The 25,149-nt window shown below is 40.7% G+C and overlaps 1 protein-coding gene across 2 annotated transcripts in view; it reads left to right on the forward strand.

Moving 5' to 3' along the window:
- Window positions 1-16,280, forward strand: part of CDC42SE2 (CDC42 small effector 2) — a 119,843-nt gene extending 103,563 nt beyond the window's left edge. Inside the window, exons 4-6 of one of the 2 annotated variants that reach the window (XM_077768581.1) lie at window positions 9,600-9,701; window positions 13,452-13,568; window positions 13,985-16,280. In XM_077768581.1, coding sequence (XP_077624707.1) covers window positions 9,600-9,701; window positions 13,452-13,550 — 201 coding nt within the window. In that variant the 3' untranslated portion in view covers window positions 13,551-13,568; window positions 13,985-16,280. The remainder of the gene's footprint in view (window positions 1-9,599; window positions 9,702-13,451; window positions 13,569-13,984) is intronic. The other variant, XM_077768582.1, reaches the window with a different exon arrangement.
- Window positions 16,281-25,149: the final 8,869 nt, after the last annotated feature.

Here is a 25,149-nt window from a genome sequence, read left to right on the forward strand (position 1 = left end):
ATTGGGTTTGTTTTTTTAAAAAAAAAAAAAAAAAATTCAACCTAATGGCTTTCCAAGTAACTTAAAAACACAAAACTTGGGGATGCCCAGATGGCTCAGTCAGTTATTGCTCTGACTCTTAATTTCAGTTCATGTCATGATCTCATGGTTTATGAGTTTGAGCCCTGTGTCAGGCTCTGCACTGACAGCATGGAATCTGCCCATGATTCTCATTCTCTTGCTCTCGCTCTCACTCTTGCTCCCTCCCTCTCTGCCACTTTGGTGCTTTCTCTAAGAAATAAATGGAGGAAATCCCCACATAAAGTATAAAATTTTATTCAGGGAGTATAACAGGTGAACAAATGGGCACAGACTTGAGGAAAGGTCAGGATACTAAGTAAGAATTGTCAGAGGTGCTGAGATTTGAAGGCAGTAGTAAAATATCACATACATTCAAGGTATTAGTAATTGAGTTCCTGTGTTTAAAGTACTTTGAAATGTGCCTGGCATGTAGTAAGACTCTGAGGTATTACCTGTTATTCATTTTAAGATATTCACCTGTAAGTTTTTAGAACCAGTATTTCTAAACCATTGAGCTGTCAGCATAGGTGAGACTGTTAGACGTGCAGATTCCTGGTTCCACAGCTCTGTAGCCTGTGTTTTAACAAACTCTCCAGGAATTCTGATGTACACAGAGGTTTTGAGAACCACTACTTCTGAGGTTCTACCTAGTGTAAAACCAAAATAGTGATGATGATTAAGATTTTTAGGACACGGCATTACTGTGAAGCCCAGGGGGGAAAAAAAGCTATCAGATAAAGTGGCTTTTTGTGCAGAAATATGAACACCAGAATTTGTGTTCCTCACCTCTTTTTATAAACATCTTTCACGTAAAATAGTTCCTTGAGAAGTAGTTGGTCCTAATACTGAATCAGACCACTAGGCTTTAGAGAAATGAGCTGACACTATTTCATTAAAAGCCTTCTACTTATTTATCAATCATTTCTTGTCTAGTTCTTTTCAGGCACAGCTCTGGTCATAGAGTAACTCTTAGTATGGTAGGGAAATCAAACTCTGAGTAGATCATTTATGATATGGTGTTTTTAGGTGCTATAATAGAAATAGGAGCCTTTTTCTCTGCATGCTCAGATCAAGGAATAACCAATAACCACAGGTCGCAAGGTTGACTTGGATCTGGGTCTTAAGGAATAATGGGCAATTGCCAAGCGAAAATAGGTTTGGGGTGAGGGGGTTCCATGTATTTGTTGATAATAGTGCTCTGAAAGCTACTGTTGTCATTTTTTTGCCTTAGTGAAGACCTACTTTTCTTTTGCTCCAAAAAATGTCAAATCCATTTTTATGTTATAGCTTTTATTACTAGGTCTTTTTTTCTGTTATATGAACTAGTTGGATACTAGGATGCCCCTCAAAAGGAGCTCATGCCCCCAGGGAATCCCTGTCAGTATCATGGAAAAATTACTCTTTTAGAAATGCCTGTTGCTGTCAATATTTCAAAACAAACTTATTGCAGAGGTTCCCAAAGTTTGTTTTTTGGTGCCCTTAATACTTGAGTAACTTTTTCCATGGCACCTCTAAACCAAGAGAAATTCTTTACAGATGTATAAACTAGTTCTGTGCAGAAGAAAACATGTATGTCCTAACATATTGGTTGCTTTAAAAAAAAAAAAAAAGACAAACAGAAATTGAAAGAAAAAATTTTCATTCAAATATAATCATGATCACTGACAGGATGTGTGTGCCTGTTAGGTATTACACAACTCCTCAAGCCATGGGATCAGAATGGATACCACCAACTCTCTTTTCTGGTTCCATATTGTCTCTTGTACAATGCTTGGGGTTTTTTCACAGCACCTGAAGAAAGCACTGCTTTGCAGAGATGTGCCATTAGAAAGAGCATATCGTCTGATTGTAGCCTCAAGTGGAGGGCTGCAAGAGCACCTGGCTCCGGGGATCCCAAACAAACCAGGTGTGGCCACTTGTCACAGTCCAAGTCCCAAGGCAGGGTGAAGAAGACAGTCACTTACTTCAGTGAGGCCAACACCTGGAAGAGAGTGGACTGATGTCTCAAAGCCTGTCCACAGTGCCGAAAATACCAGGTTTAATATAAGGATAATGTGGGATAAACATTGTTGAATACAAACAGGTGAGCAGTGAAGGTCAAGTTGATCATTATCTTGGAGTCAGTCACATGGGGTCTTGTGGCTCAGGGCAGTGCTCATTACTCAAGGGAGTAGTTTCTGTTCTCTTCAGGGGATGCTTTGCCGCAGGGTCTTTTGCCTGATTAAGAGATAAGCTGGAAAGAAGAACTTAATTAGTTAGAAAGTACAGCCTGAAGTCAAAATGGAGGTGGTTGAAGTTCTCTTTCATAATGTTGAAATTTTCAGTTACTTTTATTTACGAATTCACAGTATCATACATAAGTTGAATATTGTTGTGTATCCCTCAAGCTGAAATGAAAGTACTATGTGGGGCCCCAGGATATTTTCTGGGAATCATAGGTTTATTTGATAAAATACACAGGTGGGGGATTCATTTATACTTTTTCTAGGTCATCACGTTGTCAGTAGCATATCTTTCTTTTTCTTTCTTCATTTACTTAGGCTGTACTTGTGTGAGTGATTGCTACCTAATAGCCTGAAGGCACCATCTTTTTTCTCTGCCCCATGTGGCAGGCACATTCATTTTTTCCCCTTAAGTTTTATTTTTTGCGATCTCTGCATTGAACATAGGACTTGAACTCAGGACCCCAAGATCAAGTCTCATGCTCTTCCAACAGATCCAGGCAGGTGGCCCGGCATCTTTATTTTCTATTCACTGTGTGCCCATTTGTAGAAGTACCTACCTGTGCTCTTAGCTTATGCCTCCTGTTGCCCAGTGGGACTTGGCCCTGAATTGCTCCTCAGTGGCATGTGTTTACACACTAAACTGCCCAGACAGTAGTCCTGAAGGAAGTTTTACTTCAGTGATTAAGTAATCACTGTTTCCCTAGGAGCTATACTTGGTTAGTATTCAAGAAATAGGGGAGAGTGGAATATTTATTGGGGGGGGGGGGTAGGGTATTTATATTGCGGCAGAAATGTGTTTGAAAAATTATGTGTTGAAAACCTGAATGTAATACTAGCACTGGCCCTTGTGGATTCACATTTTATATGCCTGCCTGTATAGGAGCACATCTCCTATCCAGGGGACAGTTTAAATTTGGTGTGAGATGTAAATTTTGCTTTAGTAGATGAATATAGGGCAGTCTAGGAGTACTGAGTGGGAGTAACCCCAGGGAGTAAAGGAGGCAGGCCTGAGTGAGTGAAATGAAGGAATAGTAAGAAAGATTCTTCCAGGCAGAGTTCTGGAAGAACATAGTGTATTTAGGGAACTTGAAATAGCAGGTGAGAGCTTAGAATGCATGGAAGAATGTAGTTAAAGATGAGGATAGAACGATAAATAGGATTTCCATAGCCTGTCGAGTTTTCAGTTTATCCTGAAAATTTGGGAAGCCTTTGAGGGATTTGAGATGGGTGAGTAACATGATCAGTTTCATACTTTAGAAAGGTACATCTAGATTCAGGGTGAGGCCTATTGGAAGGAGAAAGAACATTGTAAAACTGGAACGAGATAAGTGAGGGACCTCTGGCTCCTTCAGTGATGTAGGTGAGAGGCTCAGGGGCCTGAAATAAGGCCATGGCAGTCATGTGGGACAGAGGGAGGGAAGCGGCAGACTCCCCAGGATGGATTGCTCATTGGATGTGATCATGTGAGAGGGAAGGAGCCGTGAGAGACAGTCCTCAAACCTGGCTGGAAATACTGGCAGAAATGTTGTTGACTAAACACGGACTGAAGAGGAGGAATGGGCTACGCAAAGAAAATTGTGCGTTAAGTGCAGAAGCTAGTGTGTCTTCTGGCCTTGTATGTATAGTGTCAAGCCCAGAAAGTAGAAAATAGACTCACTAGTCATCAGAATAGACTTGATAAGGTGAAGATGTGCGAGAGGGAAGGAAAAAAAAAACGAGGATGCCAGCTTACACCAGGTAAACATACACAAGGAGATGGAAGTAGTAGATGAGTGAGGAACCAGAGCAGAGGGATCTGTTGGAAGAAGAATCTCAGAGTAATCTCTCTCTACATTGTACATTCTAGGTGTTTGCAATAAATATCTGACGAGTAGTTTCATAACATCTGCCTAAAGGGATATTATCGTTATAACCACAGCATCCATTCTCCTCCTCCCCTGTGTATGGGAGCCATCGTTTGAGCAGCAGACCCCATGCTCCTGGCGATTCCTGATTAGGTGCTGCTCATGGGGAACTGGTGTCCTTCAGTGGCTATTGGGCTCAAGAGTTAAGCTCAAGGAAGGCTTTCTCTGGATGAGAGGGGTCGGTTCAGGACAGGGCACAGAATTCAGATGCCAGAGGAAGTTTTGTAGAAACCTCAGCGGGGGGAGTTTGCCTTGTTTTTAATAAAGCACTGTTCTTCCCTTTGTCATCAAACACGGACAGCGGCCGTAGACGCGCTGCAGCTCTGTTGGCTACCAGCCTGACACTGAAGTTGACAGGAGGGCACGGCTGAGAAAAGTGTAGAGAAATTTTGTGGAAGCCCTGAGTACACTGAACACCTTACCACTGGGCCTTACTGTATAAGTCATCTTTGGTTTTTGGCTCTAATTTTATTTTCAGAGAAGAAACATGTGATGGGAGTGCATGAATGGTGGATGCCAATAGCACACCCTAACCTGACGGTGTAGACAGCCATACATCACCTGGGAGCTCTGCACTGTAGTTTTCAAGGACCTAAAGTCTGTCTCCTATTAGTCTTGGGAAGGAAGACAGAAGATTAGGGAATGATTTTAGAATAGTATGGTATCAGAAAGGAGGAGGACAAAACTAAGTTCTGGTGGAAATCAGAAAAGAAATCAAGTGTTTTAGTCTTCTCGTGTCACAGTTTTTACTAGTAAACAAGACTTAGGTTTTTGTGTTGTAAGCGTAGGAGAAAATTCAGTAAATTAACACATCTTAAAAAACTGACTAGGGGGGGCGCCTGGGTGGCTTAGTCGGTTAAGCGTCCGACTTTCGCTTAGGTCATGATCTCACGGTTCGTGGGTTCGAGCCCCGCGTCGGGCTCTGTGCTGACTGCCAGCTCAGAGCCCGGAGCCTTTTTCGGAGTCTGTGTCTCCCTCTCTCTCTGACCCTCTCCTGCTCACGCTGTCTCTCTCTCTCTCCTAGAAATAAATAAAAATATTTAAAAAAAAAAAACTGACTAGGAAAATTCCCACATGTATACAGAAACAGAGGGAAGAGAAGTGTCTCGCCCATGTATGAAGCACCCAGCTTCCCTAGAAGCTTCCCTTTCCATGGGGGCCATTATGTCCTGTGTCACCTGTCACCCTCTCCCCCAGGTGGAGAATTTAAAGCAGGTTCATCCCACGGTATTTCAGTATATGTATTTCAGCACCTGGGTGGCTCTGTCAGTAGAGCATGTGACTCTTGATTCCCAGCTCCTTGAGTTCGAGCCCTTACATTGGGTGTATTTGAGTACGTGTCTCTAAGATTAAACTGCTTTAATGAGAGGCATCAGTGACATTCAATAAATGTGAAGAGACATCTTTCCTAATTTCCTTCCTTGACCTTATGCAGAATAACAGTATTTCAAGGATGGCAACAATTATTCAGAAGGTTGACATTCTTAACAGAGTTCCCTATAAAGAACAGAGTACGTTTCCAGGAAAAACGATGACTCTGCTACTGACAACAGTTAATACGTATCAGAGCGAGCGCACCATTTCCTGTTTTTCTTTGCAGAGGCCCAACTGTGGAGTTCCCCTTGTTTGCCCATGATTTAAATCTTGTCTCTGTCTTACCACAAAGGTGTCCTACTCTGTAAATGTCCACAGTGACTCAAAAATACATTTTTGTATTTTGAAATAATAAATTATTTTTGGAATCTGGGTTTTCGATTTATTGACAGTGTTAGAACACAGACCCGAAGAACATCTTAGCCTATGTCTGCATCTATATATCCTTCCTTCTCTGGAAGCTTACCACGTTGATCGTTACTTTTTCTCTACTTTCAGTCTCTTCTACTGCATCTTATCAGAAATTAAGCATAAATTCAGTCTTTGTTCTCTGAAATGGAAAAACGGCTTTTTTCCTTTCGCCTGCATCCTGCACTCCATTCTGTCCTGTGCTTGTCCGGTTGTTTGTGTCTGACTCTGTTGCCTGCCTCCTGCACACTCGTCCGCTTGCTCAGCAGTCTTCCACTCTCAGCCCTCACGAAGGTGCTCTCTGCGTGTTAATGAATCTAGCAGATACATTCCAGCCTTGACCTCTCACCAGCTTTCCACTGTGTTTGTGTCCTCACTTCATGATACCTGGAGGAGAGGACACATCTGATTTTCCTCCTACTTTTCAGGCATTTTCTTTGTGGCATCCTTTGAGGGCTTATTTTTCTCTGCCCAACTTTAGGGTTTCTCTCTGCACTTTTATTCCTCAGAGGTCTCCTTAACTTATACACCTTTTGTGCTGGTAAGGAGCACCTGGGTGGCTCAGTCAGTTAACCGTCCGACTTTGGCTCAGGTCATGATCTCATGGTTCATGGGTTCAAGCCCTGCGTTGAGCTCTGTGCTGACAGCTCAGAGCCTGGAGCCTGTTTCAGATTCTGTGTCTCCCTCTCTGTTCTGTCCCTGCTTCTGCTCTCTCTCACTATGTCTCAAAAATAAACATTAAAAAAAAATATATTCTGCTGGTGAGACTTGATTCTTTCAGAATCCTTTATCCGTGTATCCAACTTGCCCTCTTGGTAACTTCACTCGCGTGTCTCACAGATAACTCAAATTCATTGCATCTTAAACGTTTCATGTTCTTCCTAAAGTCTGGCCCTCTTCCAGTATTTGTGACCCTGTGAATTGTGTACATTCTTTTCAGATGTTCTTAACTTCAGGCTCTCTCTTCTCAAATCCAGCCGTCAACTAAATGCTGTTGATCTTATTCCCCCCCCCAATACATCTTAAATCTATACAGTTCTTTCCCCTTCAACTGCCATTAGCTGAATCCAAGTCATCTCTTTCCACCAATATTACTGTAATAACTTCTTTCCACCTCCCACTTCGGGCCTCCCAGTCAGCTGCAGTTATCACAGAGCAGCTTTTAAAACCAACTTGTCATGTCATCAGGAAAGGAAGGACTGAAAGCCTCAGTGTCTGTACCTTAAATCAATGTCAGATTACGTGGCATGAAGAAAACTTCCAATATATAAGGGAAAGCCAGAATCTGTACTCTGTACTCACTGTTCTCAGATTTACAAATTAATTGTCCTTTGCTTTCCAGTAAGAGAATAGTCTCTGTTGAACATCCTCTCAAGCTTATCCTATTCACAAGCTTATCCATTTATTAATTCCTTTCATGAGACCTTTCTGTGGAATTGGGTGGTGGCCTGAGTGCCCCATACTGACTCCTCTCCCAACATCTTCCTTCAGTAATTCATTGTTAGAGTGAATCACTTGGGCCAAGTGTAAACTTCTGCTAAGCCATAAACACACCTTCCAGGGGAAATGATGAAGATCGAGTTTGAGAAGTTGCTCCTATGTGTTCACAGGGCAAGGGATGGTCAAGACTGTCAGTGGCCTGGAAGTCTATCTTTCTGAAATACGCCCTTCCCTTGTCTGCCCAAGTGGGTCCTCTGGCTGAGCCATGGCACACACTGCTGTCACAAGCAGTTGCACCTGCAGGTTGGTTGCACAAGGCCTTAGGAGGAAAATTTCTGATGACTCCTTCAAAAAGGGGCTTGAAGTACACGAATGAGAGTGTTTTGCCCCTAGTTTTAGACTGTTAATTTATACAGTCATGTATTTTGAGACAGTAAATGAAAACCTGTAATATAAATTCTCAAAGAGATTAAAAAATACTGCAGTGATGTCATATCATAACAAAGAGCTTCTGAAAAAATAACCATAAATGAAAAATTATACATATCTACCACTAAAAAATAACTGTTCTAGAGCTGAGATCATCCAACTACTGCTTATGGGCCAAAGTGGGCCTGCTGCTTGTTTGTGTAAATAAATGCTCACTGGAACACAGCTCACTTAATGTGTATATGCACTGTCTGTAGCTGCTTTGATGCCAAAAGGACCGGAGTGGAATTGAAGCTATGACAAACTGAATGGCTTATTTACTGTCTTGGCCTGTAAGAAAAAGTTTGTGGATTCCTGAAAAGGATCAAGTTAAGTTACTTTCCAGTACAGTAGAACTATAAAGGGAAATAAAAATAATGGATGAAAACACAAGAAAATCAGACTACACACACACAATTCACTGTTCATGTAACAGGAACTACAGAAATTACAAAAAGGAACACAAGGTGCCTTAAAAAAATAATAGAAGAAAACTTTCCCAAGATACAGTAAAACTTGTGCTCAGATAGAAGAGGACCACCACTTATCACACGGAACCCTGGAGGGAAAAACCCACGAACTTGGAAATAGCCCAGTGTCACTGTTCAGCTGTGAGAATGAACATAAGTATTTCCAAAGGAAAACTCAAGCTTCTTTGGGGATGCTAAACAGTAGCAGTAAAAGAGGACAGTAAAACAACGTAGAGCGGCTCTTAAAATTAATGCGTGATGTCCAATTTGTGTGGCTTTATAGAAAATATTTTCATCCTGAGGGGCTGTTGCTTGGGTCTGTCTTGATAAGTTTTTAGGATTTATCAGGATTATACCAACATTCTAGTACATGTAGACACACCGCAGTTTCTATAATATATTAATCAAATCACACTATCTAAGGGGATCATGGAAAACTTGGGACTGATTTAAGATAAACTTGGTCTCTGGATCTCATGATTCTCATGATCTCATAAGGACTGAAACAGCAGGGTAAGGAAATACCTCTAAATAGGTGAATGGGCATATGGGTGGGGGAAGGACTGTAGCTGGTAGCAGAAGTTACTGGGAACCAGGATGTTGTACCCTGTAAGAGGTGGTTGTCAGAAACTAGGAGTTACTATGCCCCAGTCTAGTAGGAGTTTGGATAGGCTTTAATTCCCAGTCATGGCAGACCAGAAAAGACTGAATAGACCAGGACCAGATCTCCTCTAAACTGGGCAGCTAGCTGATTTATTTCAGTGTGGAAGAGTTTTGGGGTGTACTCTAAGTAATAACAAATAACCATCAAAATAATGTCGGTTAATGATGAAAGCTAAAAAGGGATGTTAAAAATCAAGAGTGCTATACTCAAATCATACTGTATTCTTGGCTGACAACAGTGGTGACTGATGATAATTTTATATTTGTCTTCTTTCTTTTAAAACAATGAAACCTAAATGGTTATTATACAAACAAGCCAGTGGCTACAGCTGGGTGAAAAAAATCTATTTTAAATTCTGAATAATAACCTGTTGTTTTGCTTTACCAATCGTGTGTGCGTGTGCATGTATCTCTTTTGGGGATCTCCTCATATGAGGTAATTGTGGTAGTCCAAGATGTCGGGATCCTGGTGTCATGGACAAATTTTATTATGGTATTAAAATCATTTATCCATAGTATATAAATCCATCAGAGTAAGTTTGTTGCTAATAAAATCATCTCTCAATACATTATTCCCTGTATTTTAGAAAAGGCGCCGGCGGATTGACCGGAGTATGATTGGAGAGCCAACAAATTTTGTGCACACAGCTCATGTAGGATCGGGAGACCTGTTCAGTGGAATGAATTCAGTAAGTGTTTTGGTGGAAGATATAGATGGGGTCCTGGGGCATAGACCTAATGTTACTTGTATGACAGGTGCATGCATTCTTAATGGTTATACAATGCTCAGTGAATGTGTAGACACTGAATATAAATACATGAGCATATAGAGAAGAAAATGGGCAGTGAAAATTTAATTTCTCCTCTAACTCGCCGAACTATGCATTTATTTTTACCTTTCTTCTGAAAAAATGCTTTTAAAAACTTGAATTTAGAATGGTAGTAGCCCGTTGAATCTCCTGCCTGCTACCAAAGGGACTTGGTCATCAGCCTTTTAGTAATAGTAGTCTTTTTGTTCTCTTAAATTCCCTTAGTTGCCTTTTACAAACATGTTTATCACTTTTACCTCATAAAATATTAGCTTTTACTTGATATCAGAATATCAATATCTATTCCAATAGATATCATTAGAATATCTATTATATCTATAGATACTCATCAGTTTAATGTAAATACTTAGATACTAAGCAGGGGATTAAAATTTGTGCATATTTGCTCTTATAGAGATTTCTGTATATTTCAGAATAGATTTTAGATTTACTCACTTGAATTTGTATATTCCTTAATTTTCATCCAAGAGAAAAACGGTGCTCCAGAATAGAAGCAGCACCAAATGTGGGTTTGTCAGGTCTCTGTCTCCCACTAAGTAGGAGAGCCTCTTTCCCCAAAATCTTAAGTAAACAGATGTATCTAAATGGTCTCTGAAGTGTTTAGAACCAGAAAGTTAGTAAGACTTTTATAGATATAGAATTACCCCTTGTCTACTTACTTACCGGCCAGAATTAAGGAAAGACTTTACAAGAGAGCAGAGACTTTTAAAATAGGTAGATGGGTATCCTGGATACAGCAAACAAGTTTGTCATATCAGTTACTAGGTAAGCAAAGGAATAACATTTGTAGCTTCCTGGAAAGGAAACAGCTTGTTTGTTTTAAATCTGTAGGAAAAGTTCTTTGTTTTGCTCAGCTGCCTTTTTGGAGATACAAGAGGTGTCAGGTTGCTGTCAAAATACAATTCAGTAGCTTTATTTCCTGGACCAGCATGAAATGACCAAATGGGAACCTAGGATTTTTCTTAATAGAGTTATTTTAATACATAAATATAGAATGAGTGGCTTCAAATTTTGATGAATTTTTTTAATGTTTATTATGTTTCAGAGAGAATGTGAGCCGGGGAGGGACAGAGAGAGAGGGGGACAGAGGATCTGAAGCAGGCTCCACACTGTCCGCACAGAGCCTGATGCCGGGCTCAGACTCGCTGAAGCTAAACGCTTAACTGACTGGGCCACCCAGGCACCCCAGATTTTAATTACTTAGTAAACGTCATCCCCAGTTTAGATTTTTAAACAAGGAGGAATTGCATTTTTAGTTCATGGTATTGACCTTTTTAAATCTTGTTAATGTAAATTTCAGAATTTTCCTTTAATATTCCCATTCATCATTTTGTCCCCACAAGGAGCCTGTCATTGATGTAGGTGACTCTTGTTGCCATTAATTTAGGTAGAACTTCAGGATTGACTGTTGCAGGGTGTCTACCCCTGTTTCAGCTGAACGAGCTGGATCGAGACAGACCCTGAGCAGCCTTCTCTGCTATGGGATGGGATTTTTTGAGAAAGTGTCAAAGCTCATTAGAACCAAATATGTCTCCCAAAGTACATACTGCCATCATTGTCTGTATGGTGACACACAGCCTTTGAATCCTATCGAGCACAGGCTTGGTTCTTCAGGCAGTTCTTTTAGGTTGAGTATTACACCATCCCTGAGGTTCCTGAAAGTCTCTTTGATAGAGAAAACTTGTGTGAGCCTGATGTGGTGAGACAATTCTCTTCTGTGCAATAAGAGTGTGAGACAAAACCATAAGTGCGGTTTATCAAAAGAAATAGTTGGACCTGTTAGTTTGTCCTAGAATTGAGCAGCGTGTGTTAGGTGCATGACACAGCCGCGCAGTGCTGGATTACTGAATGGTCAAATGACTTGGAAATTTGTTTTCCCCTCAGTACCATTCTTCCCAAGATCACCTTTTATACTAAATTCATGCCAGAAATCGAACAATTGACTTTTGGAGGAAAACCAGTTTCTTTTCTTGCTTAGAATTAGCATGACATTATGAATCTACTATGTAAAAATACAGAAATTGTATTTTTAATAAATAGGCTATAAAATATCTAGGAAAAGTAACGTTAGGTGGGAAATTATTTGGTAGGTAAAATCAAGTTCGTACCACAAAAAAAGGAACAGAAAATGAATTTGAACTGTAGCCTATGGACTGTAGCCCTCTCAGACTGAGGATGTTGAGTGAAAATAAATTGGCGTGGAGATTTCAGGGTTTTTTGTTTTGTTTTTTAATAAAATAGTCATACTGAGTAGTGTGAAAATAGACGTTACACATGATATCACTAGAGTAAGATGTTGCATGTGAGTAAAATTTTCAGTAAATGGGTAAAAATGTACCCATTTGAGAGCCAATTACATTTTCTCACTTAAACCCTTTGGATCTAAATTAAGCTATGCATTTTATATTTTGCTTTTCTGTTAGAATATATTTAAACCTGCATTGCTCATAAATAGACAAGTCTTAACTATTTTTTTTTTTTTGTTTTGTTTTTATTTCTGAGAGAGACACAGGGTGAGCAGGGAAGGGTCAGAGAGAGAGGGCGACACAGAATCCAAAACAGTCTCCAAGCCCTGAGCTGGTTGTCAGCACAGAGCCTGATGTGGGGCTCAAACCCACAAACCGTGAGATCATGACCTGAACCAAAGTCAACTGAGCCACCCAGGCACCCTTAACTATTTTCTTTAAGTATATTAACTCAGGATCACCAGTGAAAACACTGTGCAAGTCATGTTTTCTATTAAGTGGTCAGTAGGTATTTGAGAAGTAGATTGATAATGGATGTTGTCGGTCATGTCTCCTCCCTGGGGAGCCATCGAAGTGTGAACTGGCTGGTTGAGTTGATTGCCAGGGCTCTGAGTCTTTACAGTTAGGCTGGCACCCCTGAAACTTTCTTGCCTCCTTTTCTAGCAGTCTAGCCTGATTCTTTCATTCACTGCTTCCAAGGGCTATGAACTAAGATTGGAATAATAATGATACACTTAGAGCACTTCACAGCTTGCCAGTAAGTTTATACACTTTGTTTCAGCCCAGTAAAGAGAAAATAGTGCACCATTTAAGCATCTTACAATCCATCAGAAACTAGCCCTTTTGGGTGGTTAGGACACATTATCATGTTGACTCTTTTCCAGATAGGAAGTTACCGTATTAATGAATACATTTGGACTACCATCCAAGTCTTTGGATGCTAACTTCAATCAAGTATATAAATTCTATCACATGGGACTTTAAAAATTGATCTTTGGCTAGTCCATTATTATTTTGGTCTCTTAAGTAATGGACATGGTTCTATACATGAGGTGTCTGTAAACTAACATACTTCAAGTTCAGTTGATCTGTATCCTTTTGACTATTTCTGAAGTGTTACCAAGTACATTGTGAATTACGGAACAGGGATTTTGTCACTGTTACGTGGGGAGAGGAAGAGGCCGCCCAACAAATATTTTTGTAGCCTCCCCACTTGCTTCAGGGCAACCAGAAAAAATTAAGTCTACAAAAATAGAATTGTTTCTGTAAAAAGTATCTTTTCCACAGCTGCTCAGCCGGAATGTTGAGACCAGCATCCGCGGCCACCATCCCTAGTTCCTGACTCGGTTCTGTTTTGTTCCAGGTTAGCTCCATCCAGAACCAGATGCAGTCCAAGGGGGGCTATGGGGGCAGCATGGCTGCCAGCGCGCAGATGCAGCTCGTGGACACGAAGGCTGGATAGCCCCACGTCCCCTCTCCCGTGAGTACCACATGCCGGCAACACAGCTTGTGAGGGCTTAGAGTTAAAAGATACATATTTTGTCGTCTTTAGAAATTGTGAATTACTGAGAAAGGCAAACATACTTTACGTCACTGAGTGTTTCTAGTGATGGTTGTAGGCACTTCCCCTTTGAGTATTTGTATTAGGTTGCTGTTAAATGCTTTAAGACATTCAGCTGGGAAGGAGGCTTTGACAGATTATGTCCCTTAAACGAGTGAAATCACTATTTTGAGCATTGATACTGGGGGGAATGCCATGTGTCATGAAGTACCTTTATATTTTACGTGGCATTATTAATATCTCTTTCATGGTAAACGTTGCATGACTTGTTTAATTTGTAAAGGATGAATGCTTAAAGTGTAAAAATAATTTGGATTTTTCTTTTGGTTTTATAGGTCATTGTGAATTTGTTTTCTCTTTTTTCTCTTTTCACTCTTCTTTAATTTTGTTGTTGTTGTGATTCCTTTTCGAAAACACAAACAAGTGTGATGGCATCTTGTTCACCCTGTTGTGATCCCTCCAGTGAGACGTTCTTGTTCTGCTCTGAAGAAGCTCTTGTCAGATGAACCCTGCATTTCCTTCAGCCGGCATGCATGCCTTTGGACTCACGGACTTTGGATTGTAGCTTAATTTCTACCAGTATGGATCTGATCTTAGCATGATCTTTTTTGTGAATGCTAGCACTGTTCTGCATTTTTTTTTTTTTTTTTTTTGCCATTTTAAACATTTCTATTCCATCTCCAACCCTCTGCCTTATGAGTTTGTTGGTAAGGTAGGACCTGCTATTATTTGTTAATTTGTCACCGTTTATGTATATTTTGGAAGGTATGACATCCACAAGCACAATGATCATTTTTATTCATTTGAAACTTGAGCAGAATAGATATCTGCATGCTTTATGAAGTTGCTTCATATGGGAGCCCATGGGATGCCAGAAAGGAGTATTTCTTTGCTGCTGTGGGCTGAGGGTAACTGCTGCTATTAGAGAAAGGTTAGCTGTGGCACCAAATCACGTCAGTTTCACACAAAAAGGTGTAACCTGTAGCTTATTTTAGAGTTAAAATCTGGCATTCATTTGGTTGTAAATGTTCAATGTATTTATTTTGAGAGCAAGGACGTGGGACTGTAAACAGGTGTGGTTGGTTCTGTGTCAGTGTCTTGTGGTGATGCCCTCATCCAGTCTCACTGTGTACGCATTCTGTTTTTACTTGTTTCTTAGTTTCATTTTATGGGATCCAGTTGTTTCCACTAACAGTTTGTTGAGCTCCTGGCCAGTACTCCTACCTGCAGACTCGAGTCCTTGGCCTTTCCATCTTCAAACCTCTTTCAGGTAGTGGAAGTTACCACGAGCAGTATAGTGCTTTGGCTGAATTGTTTGTTAGTGACAACAGCCTGTCTGGTGATTTTTTAGGACATTGGTGAGAAACCTTTGCTCAGGCTCCAAAATGTTTGTTCTTCACAAATTATGTGTATTTCAGATAATCCTATAAGTACTTTTCCTTACCTGTGAGGGTGTAGTGTTAAGACAGTTCGTGGCTTGTAGTCTTATTAAAATATTTAAATCCAATGTCCTATTCAGTTCTGACTAATTACACTTTGTAGGATTAGTATTCCATGCAGCAGATGGGACTTAATGGAAAATGTAGAGAGCCAAGAAGTTAGGTAACTGGATAAATAATGGGTTTGTACAGGCACGTTACCCGGTGCAGTCGGGGCACTAAATTACTCGACGCTTGTGTGTCTGCACTTCTGAGTCTTCTTAGGTATCAACCCCACATAGAGAATCTGTGAAGAAAAACATGTATGCTTAGTAGTAAAAATAGGCAGTTTGTGCATTCTGGAATTTGCTGGCCTCGTCAGTACTGATGCTCTTTTGTCTGACTTTTAAAATTCATATAACGTTTATACTTGTCATGTAACTCTTGGAATCACAGTACAGGGAGCCATGCTCCTTGTTGCTGACTTCATGATTTGATTTTACTCTTTCTAATTCACATCTTCTGTGTGGACCAAATACTCCAGTGAGCACCACAGTGTTCCTCCCTGGTTACCCAGAGGCTACACTGTGTGCCAGAACAGATGCCAAGGAAGGTGCCAATTAATTCAAGGAGACCATTAAAATTTTAACATACTAACCTTGGACACAAATTTTTTAGGGAGGTTTAACGATAGTCCGGAGTGTGAAGGGTGGCAGCTTCCCCGCATCCTAAGTGGAATTGTAAAAATTGAATCTAAATAAATAGGATTGACTGTTAGTGGATTGCTGAAATACATGCTAACAAACATGAAGCACGGGAAACTGCATGACGGGTTAGCTGATGCCATCGGTTCTGTCTTTCCCCTGGTAGAGGTGTGAAGTGGAGCCGGTGAGCACAGACCGGAAATGTTAACTACGGTGATTGGGTTCGGCATTTCCAGTGCAGCATTATTGCCTTTCAAGTGGGCCTTTGAAGATACTTTATGAGTATATATTAGCTTTTACTTTTGTTATTAAATTATAGCAGTTTCATTATAGAGAGCAAGTTTGCCTTGATTTTGTTTAAAATGACTTCTGCTCAGCTCCCAGAAGATAAAATTGACATATTTTTATAATATAAGCATACTTTTTTTGTACATTGTGTTCATTCAGTGTTGGCTTGTAGATATTAAAAAGAAAGTATTGATTTTGATTCAATAAATGTTTTCTTTCCATCCTGGTTTGGCTTTGCATTTCTCTTAGAGCACCTTTTGAGCGTTCTTGTATTTTCAGTTGTGATTATTGTCATGCAAAAACAGAGGATTTATATTTCTAGCCACACATTCAGGAAGCTGTGAGCTACCATATTAGGCAGTGTTCTGGAACATTTCCAGCATGACAGCAAGTTTGCTCTCCATGAACAACTTGGCAGTGTCTGGAGACATTTTTGGTTGTCACAACTTGAAGGGGTGCTACTGCCACCTGCTGGGAGTAGACATGGCAGTGGGGGCTGCTGAACATGCATCCAGCCCCAGATGTCTTCCTCCCAGAGTGGAGAAACCCTGACTTAAGACAAAGAATGTGTACACACTCACCAAATACATCCAGTTAGAAACTCTCCACTGCACTGGGCCTCTTGCGTAGGTCAGATAGATAGGTTTGGGTATCAGGAGATTTGTCAAAGAATGTTGGTTCTAAAACAGAAAAATCATACTGAGAATGTATCAGGGGCACCTGGGTGGCTCAGTAGGGTAAGCATCCAACTTTGGCTCTGGTCATGATCTCATGGTTCATAGGCTGAACCCCACATCGGGCTCTGTGCCTCCCTCTGTATCAAAAACAAAACAAACATTTAAAAATATATTTCAAAAAATTTTGATACCTGTTGTCCTCATTTCATGGCCCGAGATTCTAAAAGGAAATTGGGTTAAGATGATAAAATAGGGACAATTAAGACATCATGATTAAGGAAAAAAGTATCTGGAAAAAAGGAACTGGTGTTGGTTTATCAAGAATTCTGTTTTGAGCAAGTTTTCAAAGGACATGAATAAAATGTGCAAGGGCTCATAAGCACAAAAAGGACAAATTTATACAAAACAGTCTGGAATTTGCTACAACTTGCAAAAATGCAAAAGTCTATGAAACTGGCATAGATAAGAAGGAAACCATTTACCTTCTGTTTTAAGCATGCTTTGAGCACAAGGCAAAGAAAGCAACTGAAATGTTACCTTCAATCTGTCTGGCCTGCCTTCAGCTACTGCCTGAATCAGGAGGTGGAAATGTTTGATCGGAGTGGGGAGGGGTGGTGATCCTGGTTTGCAGGGGGACTGTAGTCTGATGGGAAGGTGGCAGCTGGGGGTGAAGACATTATCTACCTCTCACCCCAAATTTTCTCCTCTGGGGTGCCTGGGTGGCTTAGTCGGTTGGGCATCCAACTTTCACTTAGGTCATGATCTCGCGGTTCGTGGGTTTGAGCCCCGCGTCGTGCTCTGCTGACCGCCAGCTCAGAGCCTGGAGCCTGTTTCAGAGTCTGTGTCTCCCTCTCTCTCTGACCCTCCCCTGCTCACGCTGTCTCTCTCGCTCAGAAATAAATAAAACAAACATTAAAAAAAAAAAAAATTAAAAAAAAATTTTCGCCTCTGTAAACCCATGCTCCACAGTTCACTGGAGTTTTTACAACTTGATCAAACTCACATGGGTGGTAACTTTTGATGGATAAACATGTGGACAGCCTGCTTTGGGAGCCTAGAAAGGATACCTAAGCAAGGATTTTTACTTTTGGTTTTGCTCCTTTAAAGGAACAAGACATTTATTTTAAAAGCCTCAGAGGTGGCTCAGTGGGTTAAGTAAGTCTCTCACTTCAGCTCAGGTCATGATCTCACGGCTCAGGCTCCACGTCAGGGCTCTCTACACTGACAGCTCAGAGCTTGGAGCCTGCTTCAGATTCTGTGTCTCCCTCTCTCTCTGACCCTCCCCTGCTTGTACTCTGTCTCAAAAATGAATAAACATTAAAAAAAAAAACTTTAAAAAAATGTTTTATTTATTTCTGAGAGAGCAGGAGCCGGGGAGGGTCAGAGAGAGAGGGAGATACAGAATCTGAAACAGGCTCCAGGCTCTGAGCTGTCAGCACAGAGCCCAACGCGGGGCTCGAACCCACAAAACCGTGAGATCATGACCTGAGCCGAAGTCTGACGCTTAACTGACTGAGCCACCCAGGCACCCCTAAAAAACACACTTTTAAAACTCTCAAACCTTCACCTAGTTACCTAAACAAATTCATTCTTTTTTACATCTGTGCGTTTCAAATGTTTTAGCCAACTGTTTACATTACATACATTACATTACATACCCTGATCCTTTGCCACAGCGTGCTCACGTGGTGTCAGAAGACATTTTCCTTGCTGTTTCTGGGTGTTGTTAAACATCACTGTTTCACTGTTCAGAAACAGATCTCCAAAGAGGTAAATATCCTTGTTACTGCTTCTGGCAGCCATCCAGATTCCAAATTCCAAATACTGTGATTTTTGAGTTTTCTATAATGTCTATTCTGTCACATAAAGATTTTTCACAAATTTCTATACATTTTTTGCTTATCTCTAATTTTCACTGCTTGGATAGTGTCTTAGCGTGTTTGGGCTTCTAGGAATCTCTTTATAAGGCATGTCTTCGTGAGTGACCCCTTCATGACAAGCGCCTCCCAGTTGCCTCACCTCATAGTATCACCTTTGGGACTTGGGATTTCAACATGAATTACTGGGAAACAAGTATTTAGACCAAAGCACTGAGCTACAGGAAGTGAGTGGAATCGTCCCTCTTCAGATGCAGCCACATGCAAACCGTACACAACGGAGCTGAGGCTGTAGGCCAACAGCCTGTCAGGATTAGGCCCTATGGAAACCGAGAAACAGAAGCCAGCCATCCTCCCTTCCTGCCCCCCTTTACCAATCTGGTATTCCTGAAGAAGACTGACATGACAGGTAGGCATTTTATAAAAATAACTACCCTGATGGGTCATATGAGGTATGAAAAGTTAAAGGAAATGGAGGATTCAAGTGATCCATGCTGTGCTAAGCCCAGAAAATGCTCTCAGAGAGGGAACAAAAATACCAAAGAGAAATGCCCTCTTCATTCTTTTGTGTTTTGAAATTTCAAGAAACTATTTGCATTTATACTTTCCCACTTCACAGCCTCAATAAACCTTCTGTTCTGAAGACTTGTGTCCAGCTCTGGGAGATTATTTCTCTGATTATTTCTTCTTCTGAGGATTATGAGATTTCTCAGTAGCAACAGTGAACTCTATAATGGAGCACTCTCAAAACTTGTGAGAGAAAATTATTTTGAACCCAAATATTCTATCTACCGCCAAACTGTCAGCGAGGTGAGATGGCAAAATAAAGATGAGCAGATGGTCAAGAAGTCAGAAAGTTTCCCACACGCTCTTTCTGAAAACACTTACCGAAAAGTATGCTTGCAAGAACCGGCAGAAGAAATTTAAGAGGATACTTGAAGGAAATCTCAGGACTTCTAGGTCTGCTAGATGGAGCTGTCTTACCTAAATGAGAACAGACCAGGGGAAGCTTTTAGGAAAATCGGTTATGAGAAAACCTTTCATCATTAGCTGGAAGATTGATGCATTCAGACATTTTTTATTGAGCACTGTGCGCCTGAGGCACTGTTCACACACTGGGGATACAGCAGTCAACGAAACAAATGCCTTTACCATCTGGGAGCTTTCATTTTGGTGTTGGGGACAGAGATAAGAGTTAAAGCCAAATAAGTATCATGTAAGAGATGAGAAAATGACCAGTGGTCCAGACAAACCGTTGGGGAGATGGAAGAGCGGTGGCTGGGAAAGGCATCAGGCTGAGACCATGTCACGAAATGGAGGCGACTGTAGTAATGTGACAAAACGTGTTCTGTCAGTGAGCCGAAAGGACAGTTCTTGACATTCTGGGATAAACCAAACACTTGTCCGAAGGTAGGACATGATTTTGAGGGAACGATGCACCTAATTCAAGATCCTAGAACAGGGGTCAGCCACGCAAATTAAGAATTTTGGTGACAAATAATTGCCCCTCTCTGTAGGTACATAACCACATTGTTCACATCTTTTAAAAGCATAGCATAAAAGAATTATTTTTACAGAATATAACCTATGTTTTAGAAAATGACAAAACTCACAGTGCAGGGGAAAAGGCATGGAGGAGAGTGTAAGTGCTAATCTCTTTATGGAAATCCTGGGAGTTCATGAAGCATTGCCTCTGTGTCTGTGTTTATCCTTTACAGTTATAAACAACGTTATATGTCAGCTGTATCTCAGTAGAGCTGGGAAATAATTAAGTTATAAAACTAACAAATGAGGGGAGTCTAGTTGGCTCTGTCAGTAGAGCATGCAGTTCTTGATCTTGGGGTCATGAGTTCAAGCCCCATGTTGGGTGTAAAGCTTAACAAACCAAACAAAAACTTAACGAATAAGAAACTTAAATATAAAATAAAACCATAAATAGAATGAGGCAAAAGGAAGTCTTGCAAGTGTCATCTTTTATAAAATCATTCATAGGATTCAAAGTTGATGAGTCAAGAAATGAAATTGCTTATATTATTTACACTTAGGGAGCTGACCTGCAGAAGAATCCAAAATGCAATGTGTGTAAATGGGAATGGAATTAGAAGCAGTCAGGGAGACTTATTTTTCATATAGTTCCAGTTATCCTGTTGGGATTTCATTTTCTTTATACTGTCAATTTCATAATAGTAATGTAAAACAAAGTAACATTATCTTTTAAATAATTATCAGGGAGGTGTGTTCAGCAAGATGGCAGGCCAGGACACTCCAGGCCCTTATTCCCACCAAGAAACATCAAATAAATAATATATGGACCGAAATAGCTTTGTGAAAATGCTAGAAACCAGTTCACCAGCATCAACCAAGTGAACACCTAAGAGAAGGCCATACTTGGGGCACCTGGGTGGCTCAGCCAGTTAAGTGTCCGATTTCAGCTCAGGTCATGATCTCCCAGTTTATGAGTTCAAGCCTCACATTGGGCTCTCAGCTGAAAGCTTAGAGCCTGAAGCCTCCTTCAGATTCTGTGACCCTCTTTCTCTGCTTCTCCTCTGCTCATGTTCTCTTTCCTCCTCTCTCTCTCAAAAATAAATATTTAAAAAAAAACATGCTCAAAATGGTCAGAAATTTTGAGGGCTCAACATTGATGAAAATGGTGGCATGATGAAGGCAGATCGGAGGAGGCTGACAACAGGCGTGGGGGGGTGTGGATCTGCAGGTGGTGTGAAGACCAGGGGATGGCTGGGGACTAGAGGTCACAGGCAGAGGAACACAAAAGAAATTCAAGTCTTCTGGGGGAAAAAAATAGTTGGGGAGAGAAAGGGAGGCAAACCATGAAAGACTCTTGAATACTAAGAACTGACGGCTGATGGGGGAGATGGAAGGGGGGTGATGGGCATGGAGGAGGGCACTTGTGGGGAAAAGGCCTGGGTGTTATATGGAAACCAACCTGACTATAAAAGGAAAAAAAAAAAATTCAAGTCTTCTGAGAAGGAGCAGGAATAAGACTCCTATGGAAGTGAAAACATGTCCGAGCAGCTGATCTGTGGAGAACCGAGACAAAAGCACATGCGCCATCCCAGGGAAGATGTGCCCCAGGAAAGAGAAGACCATGAGCTTTTCAGGTGGGCTGATGAATGGAGGTCTTCCCCTCCATGAACCCGGTGTGTGGAGAGTGGGAGAGTGGGCTCCTTTTTCAAATGCCCTGATTTTAACAAAAGATCCTAGGACGCTGAAAGAAGTAACAAAACATGGCTCCTTCAGAGGAACAAAATACATCTCTAGAAACCAATCTTTAAAAAATGCAGCTCGGGGCACCTGGATGGCTCAGTCGGTTAAGCGTCTGACTTTGGCCGAGGTCATGATCTCACAGTTCATGGGTTCAAGCCCTGCGTCGGGCTCTGTGCTGACAGCCAGCTCAGCGCCTGGAGCCTGTTTCTGATTCTGTGTCTCCCTCTCTCTCTGACCCTCCCCTGCTCACGCTGTCTGTCTGTCTCTCAGAAATAAAAACATTAAAAAAAAATTTTTTTTAAATGCAGCTCTCTGACTTGACACGGATTTTTAAACGGGTCTTATATATGCTCTGTGAGCTAAGTGAACATGGACAAATATAAATGTATTTTGTTATCCTGAATATTTTAATAGCATTTACTTTCCTCTAGCTTCACATTATTTTAAGAATACAGTATAGAATATATGTAACATACAAAATACGTGTTAACTGACTGTTCATGTTGTTGGTAACGTTTCTGGTCAACAGTAGCCAATCAAAATTATTTACAGTTTTGGGGGAGTCAAAAGTTATATGCAGATTTTTGAGTACATGACAGGACGGAGGTCAGCACACCTAACCCCCAGGTGGTTCAAGGGTAAACTGTATAATCAAACTATCAACAGTCAAAGAAAGATGGCAAGAGGAATGCAATGCAAAGACTCCCAAAAAAATACTAACAGAATTCATCAGCACCGTAAAGGATTATGCAGGATAACCATGTGGGATTCATTCCTAGAATGCAAGAATGGTTCAATATAAGAAAATCAATCAATATTAAGACACCACATTTACAGAATGATGAGCAGAAAACCGGTACGATTGTCACAATTGATAGAGAAAAACGTATCCGACAAAATTCAACACAATCTCACAGTAAAAATACTCAACAAACTAGTAATAGAAAGAAAATATTTCAACAAAATGAAGGCTATATATGGAAAGCCCACAGCTAACATCATACTCAATGGTGAAAGACTGAAAGATTTTCCTCTAAGATCAGGAGCAAGACTTGGTTGCCTGCTTCCCCCTTCTACTAAACAAAATATTAGAAGTCCTAGCGACAGCAGTTGGAAACGAAGAAAAGGAAGTGAAGGCATCCATACTAGAAAGAAAGAAGTAAAATTATCTCTGCTCAAAGACAGCATGATCTGGTATGTAGAAAGTCCTAAAGATTCCATAAAACAAAAGACTGTTAGAACAGATAAGCTCTGTAAAACTGCAAATTCAAAATCAACACACAAAAAGCAGTTATGTTTCTATATACTAACAGTCCAGAAAGAAAATCAAGAAAACAATTCCAGGGGCGCCTCGGTGGCTCAGCTAAACGTCCAAGTTTGGCTCAGGTAACAGTCTCACAGTTCATGGGTTTGAGCCCCCTGTCAGTCTCTGTGCTGACAGCTCAGAGCCTGGAGCCTGCTTCAGATTCTGTGTCTCCCTCTCTCTCTGCCCCTTCCCTGCTTGCATTCTGTCTCTCTCAAAAATAGTGTGTTTTTTTTTTTTTTAAAAAAGAAAGAAAACAACTCCATTTATATTGGCATCAAGTAAATACAATTCCTAGGAATAAATTTAACCAAGGCAGTAAAAGACTGCACTGAAAACTACAAAACATTAATAAAAGAAATCAAAGACACAAAAGAGGAAAAGTAATCCTGTGTTTGTGAATAATAAGACCATATTTTTATCAGTACTATACAAGGAAATCTACAGATCTAATGTAATTTCTATCAAAATCCCAAGGACATTTTTTGCATAAGCAAAAATACTCATCCTAACATTAGGAAGGAATTTCAAAGGACCCTAAAGAGCCAAACAATCCTGAAAAACAACAAACTGGAGGTCTCATACCTGATTTCAAAACATATTACAGTAATTAAACCCATGTGGGATTAGCATATATGGACTGTACAGAGCCCAGAAATGCATTCTTCCGTGCATGTTCAACCTACTATACAAGGGGTTTTCAACAATGCTGCCTAGACCACTCAACAGGTTAAGGCCAGTCTTTTCAACAAAGGCTGCTGGGAAAGCATGCAAAAGCACGAAGTTGAACTCTGTCATAGTCTCCTCGGGTTATGACAACAAGCCACGGACTAAGTAGCTTATAAACAACAGAAATTTGTTTCTCACAGTTCTGGAGGCGGGTAAGCCCAAGGTTAAAGTGCCAGCATGGTTGCTTTCTGATGACGGCTCTTCTAGTTCACAGCCACTGCCTTTTTGCTGTGTCCTCACGTGGTGGAAGGGCACAAGGGATCTCTTTGTTATAAGAGCACCAGTTCTATTCATGAGGGCAGAGCCTTCCCAAAGGCTCCATCTACTAATACATCATAAAGAGCATTTCAACATAACAGCTGGACGGGGGCACTGACATTTAGACCATAGCAGATCTTCATCTTACACAACATACCAAAATTAAAATGGATTGAAGACACAAATGTAAGACTTAAAACCACAAAACTTTTGGAAACACTGTGGGAGGAAGCTTCACAACAGGATTTGGCAATAATTTCTTGGATATGACACTAAAAGCAAAGGCAACAAAAGTAAAAAAAAAAAAAAATATGTGAACTGGACTGTATCAAAATTAAAAACTGCATCAAAAAACACAACAGAATAAAAACATAACCTGTGGAATGGGAGAATATATATTTGCAATCATGTATCCAGAATATAAACAGAACTCCTCCAGTGCTGCCTGGGTGGCTCAGTCAGTTGAACGTCTGACTCTTGATTATGGCTCAGGTCACGATCTCTCATTTCATGGAATCGAGTCTTGTGTGAGGCTCTGTGCCGACAGTGCTGGGCCTGCTTGGGATTTTATCTCTTCCTCTCTCTACCCTTCACCTGCTTGTGCTTGCACATGCTCTCTCTCAAAATAAACAAACACTATAAACAAAAGAGAACTCCCCCAACTCAACAGAAATAACCACCACCATTAAACAATGGGCATTGAATAGACATTTCTCCAAAGAAGACATACAAATGGCTAATAAGCACACAAAAAGATGCTCAACATCACAAATTGTGAAGGAAATGCAAATCAAAACCACAGTGAGATACCACCTCACACCCATTAGGATACCTACAATTAAAAAAAAAACAAACCCAGAAAATAACAAGTGTTAGTTATTTTCAGATGTGCGGGAATTGGGACTGGGTACCACTGCTGGTGGGAATGGTGCAGCTGCTATGGGAGAAGACTATGGAGTTTTCTCAAAAAATTCTACTATTACTACTGTCCAGCCATCCCATTTGTGGGTGTATATGCCAA

The sequence above is a fragment of the Crocuta crocuta genome, unplaced genomic scaffold (assembly GCF_008692635.1).
Source record: "Crocuta crocuta isolate KB4526 unplaced genomic scaffold, BGI_CrCroc_1.0 scaffold64, whole genome shotgun sequence".
Lineage (NCBI taxonomy): Eukaryota > Metazoa > Chordata > Mammalia > Carnivora > Hyaenidae > Crocuta > Crocuta crocuta.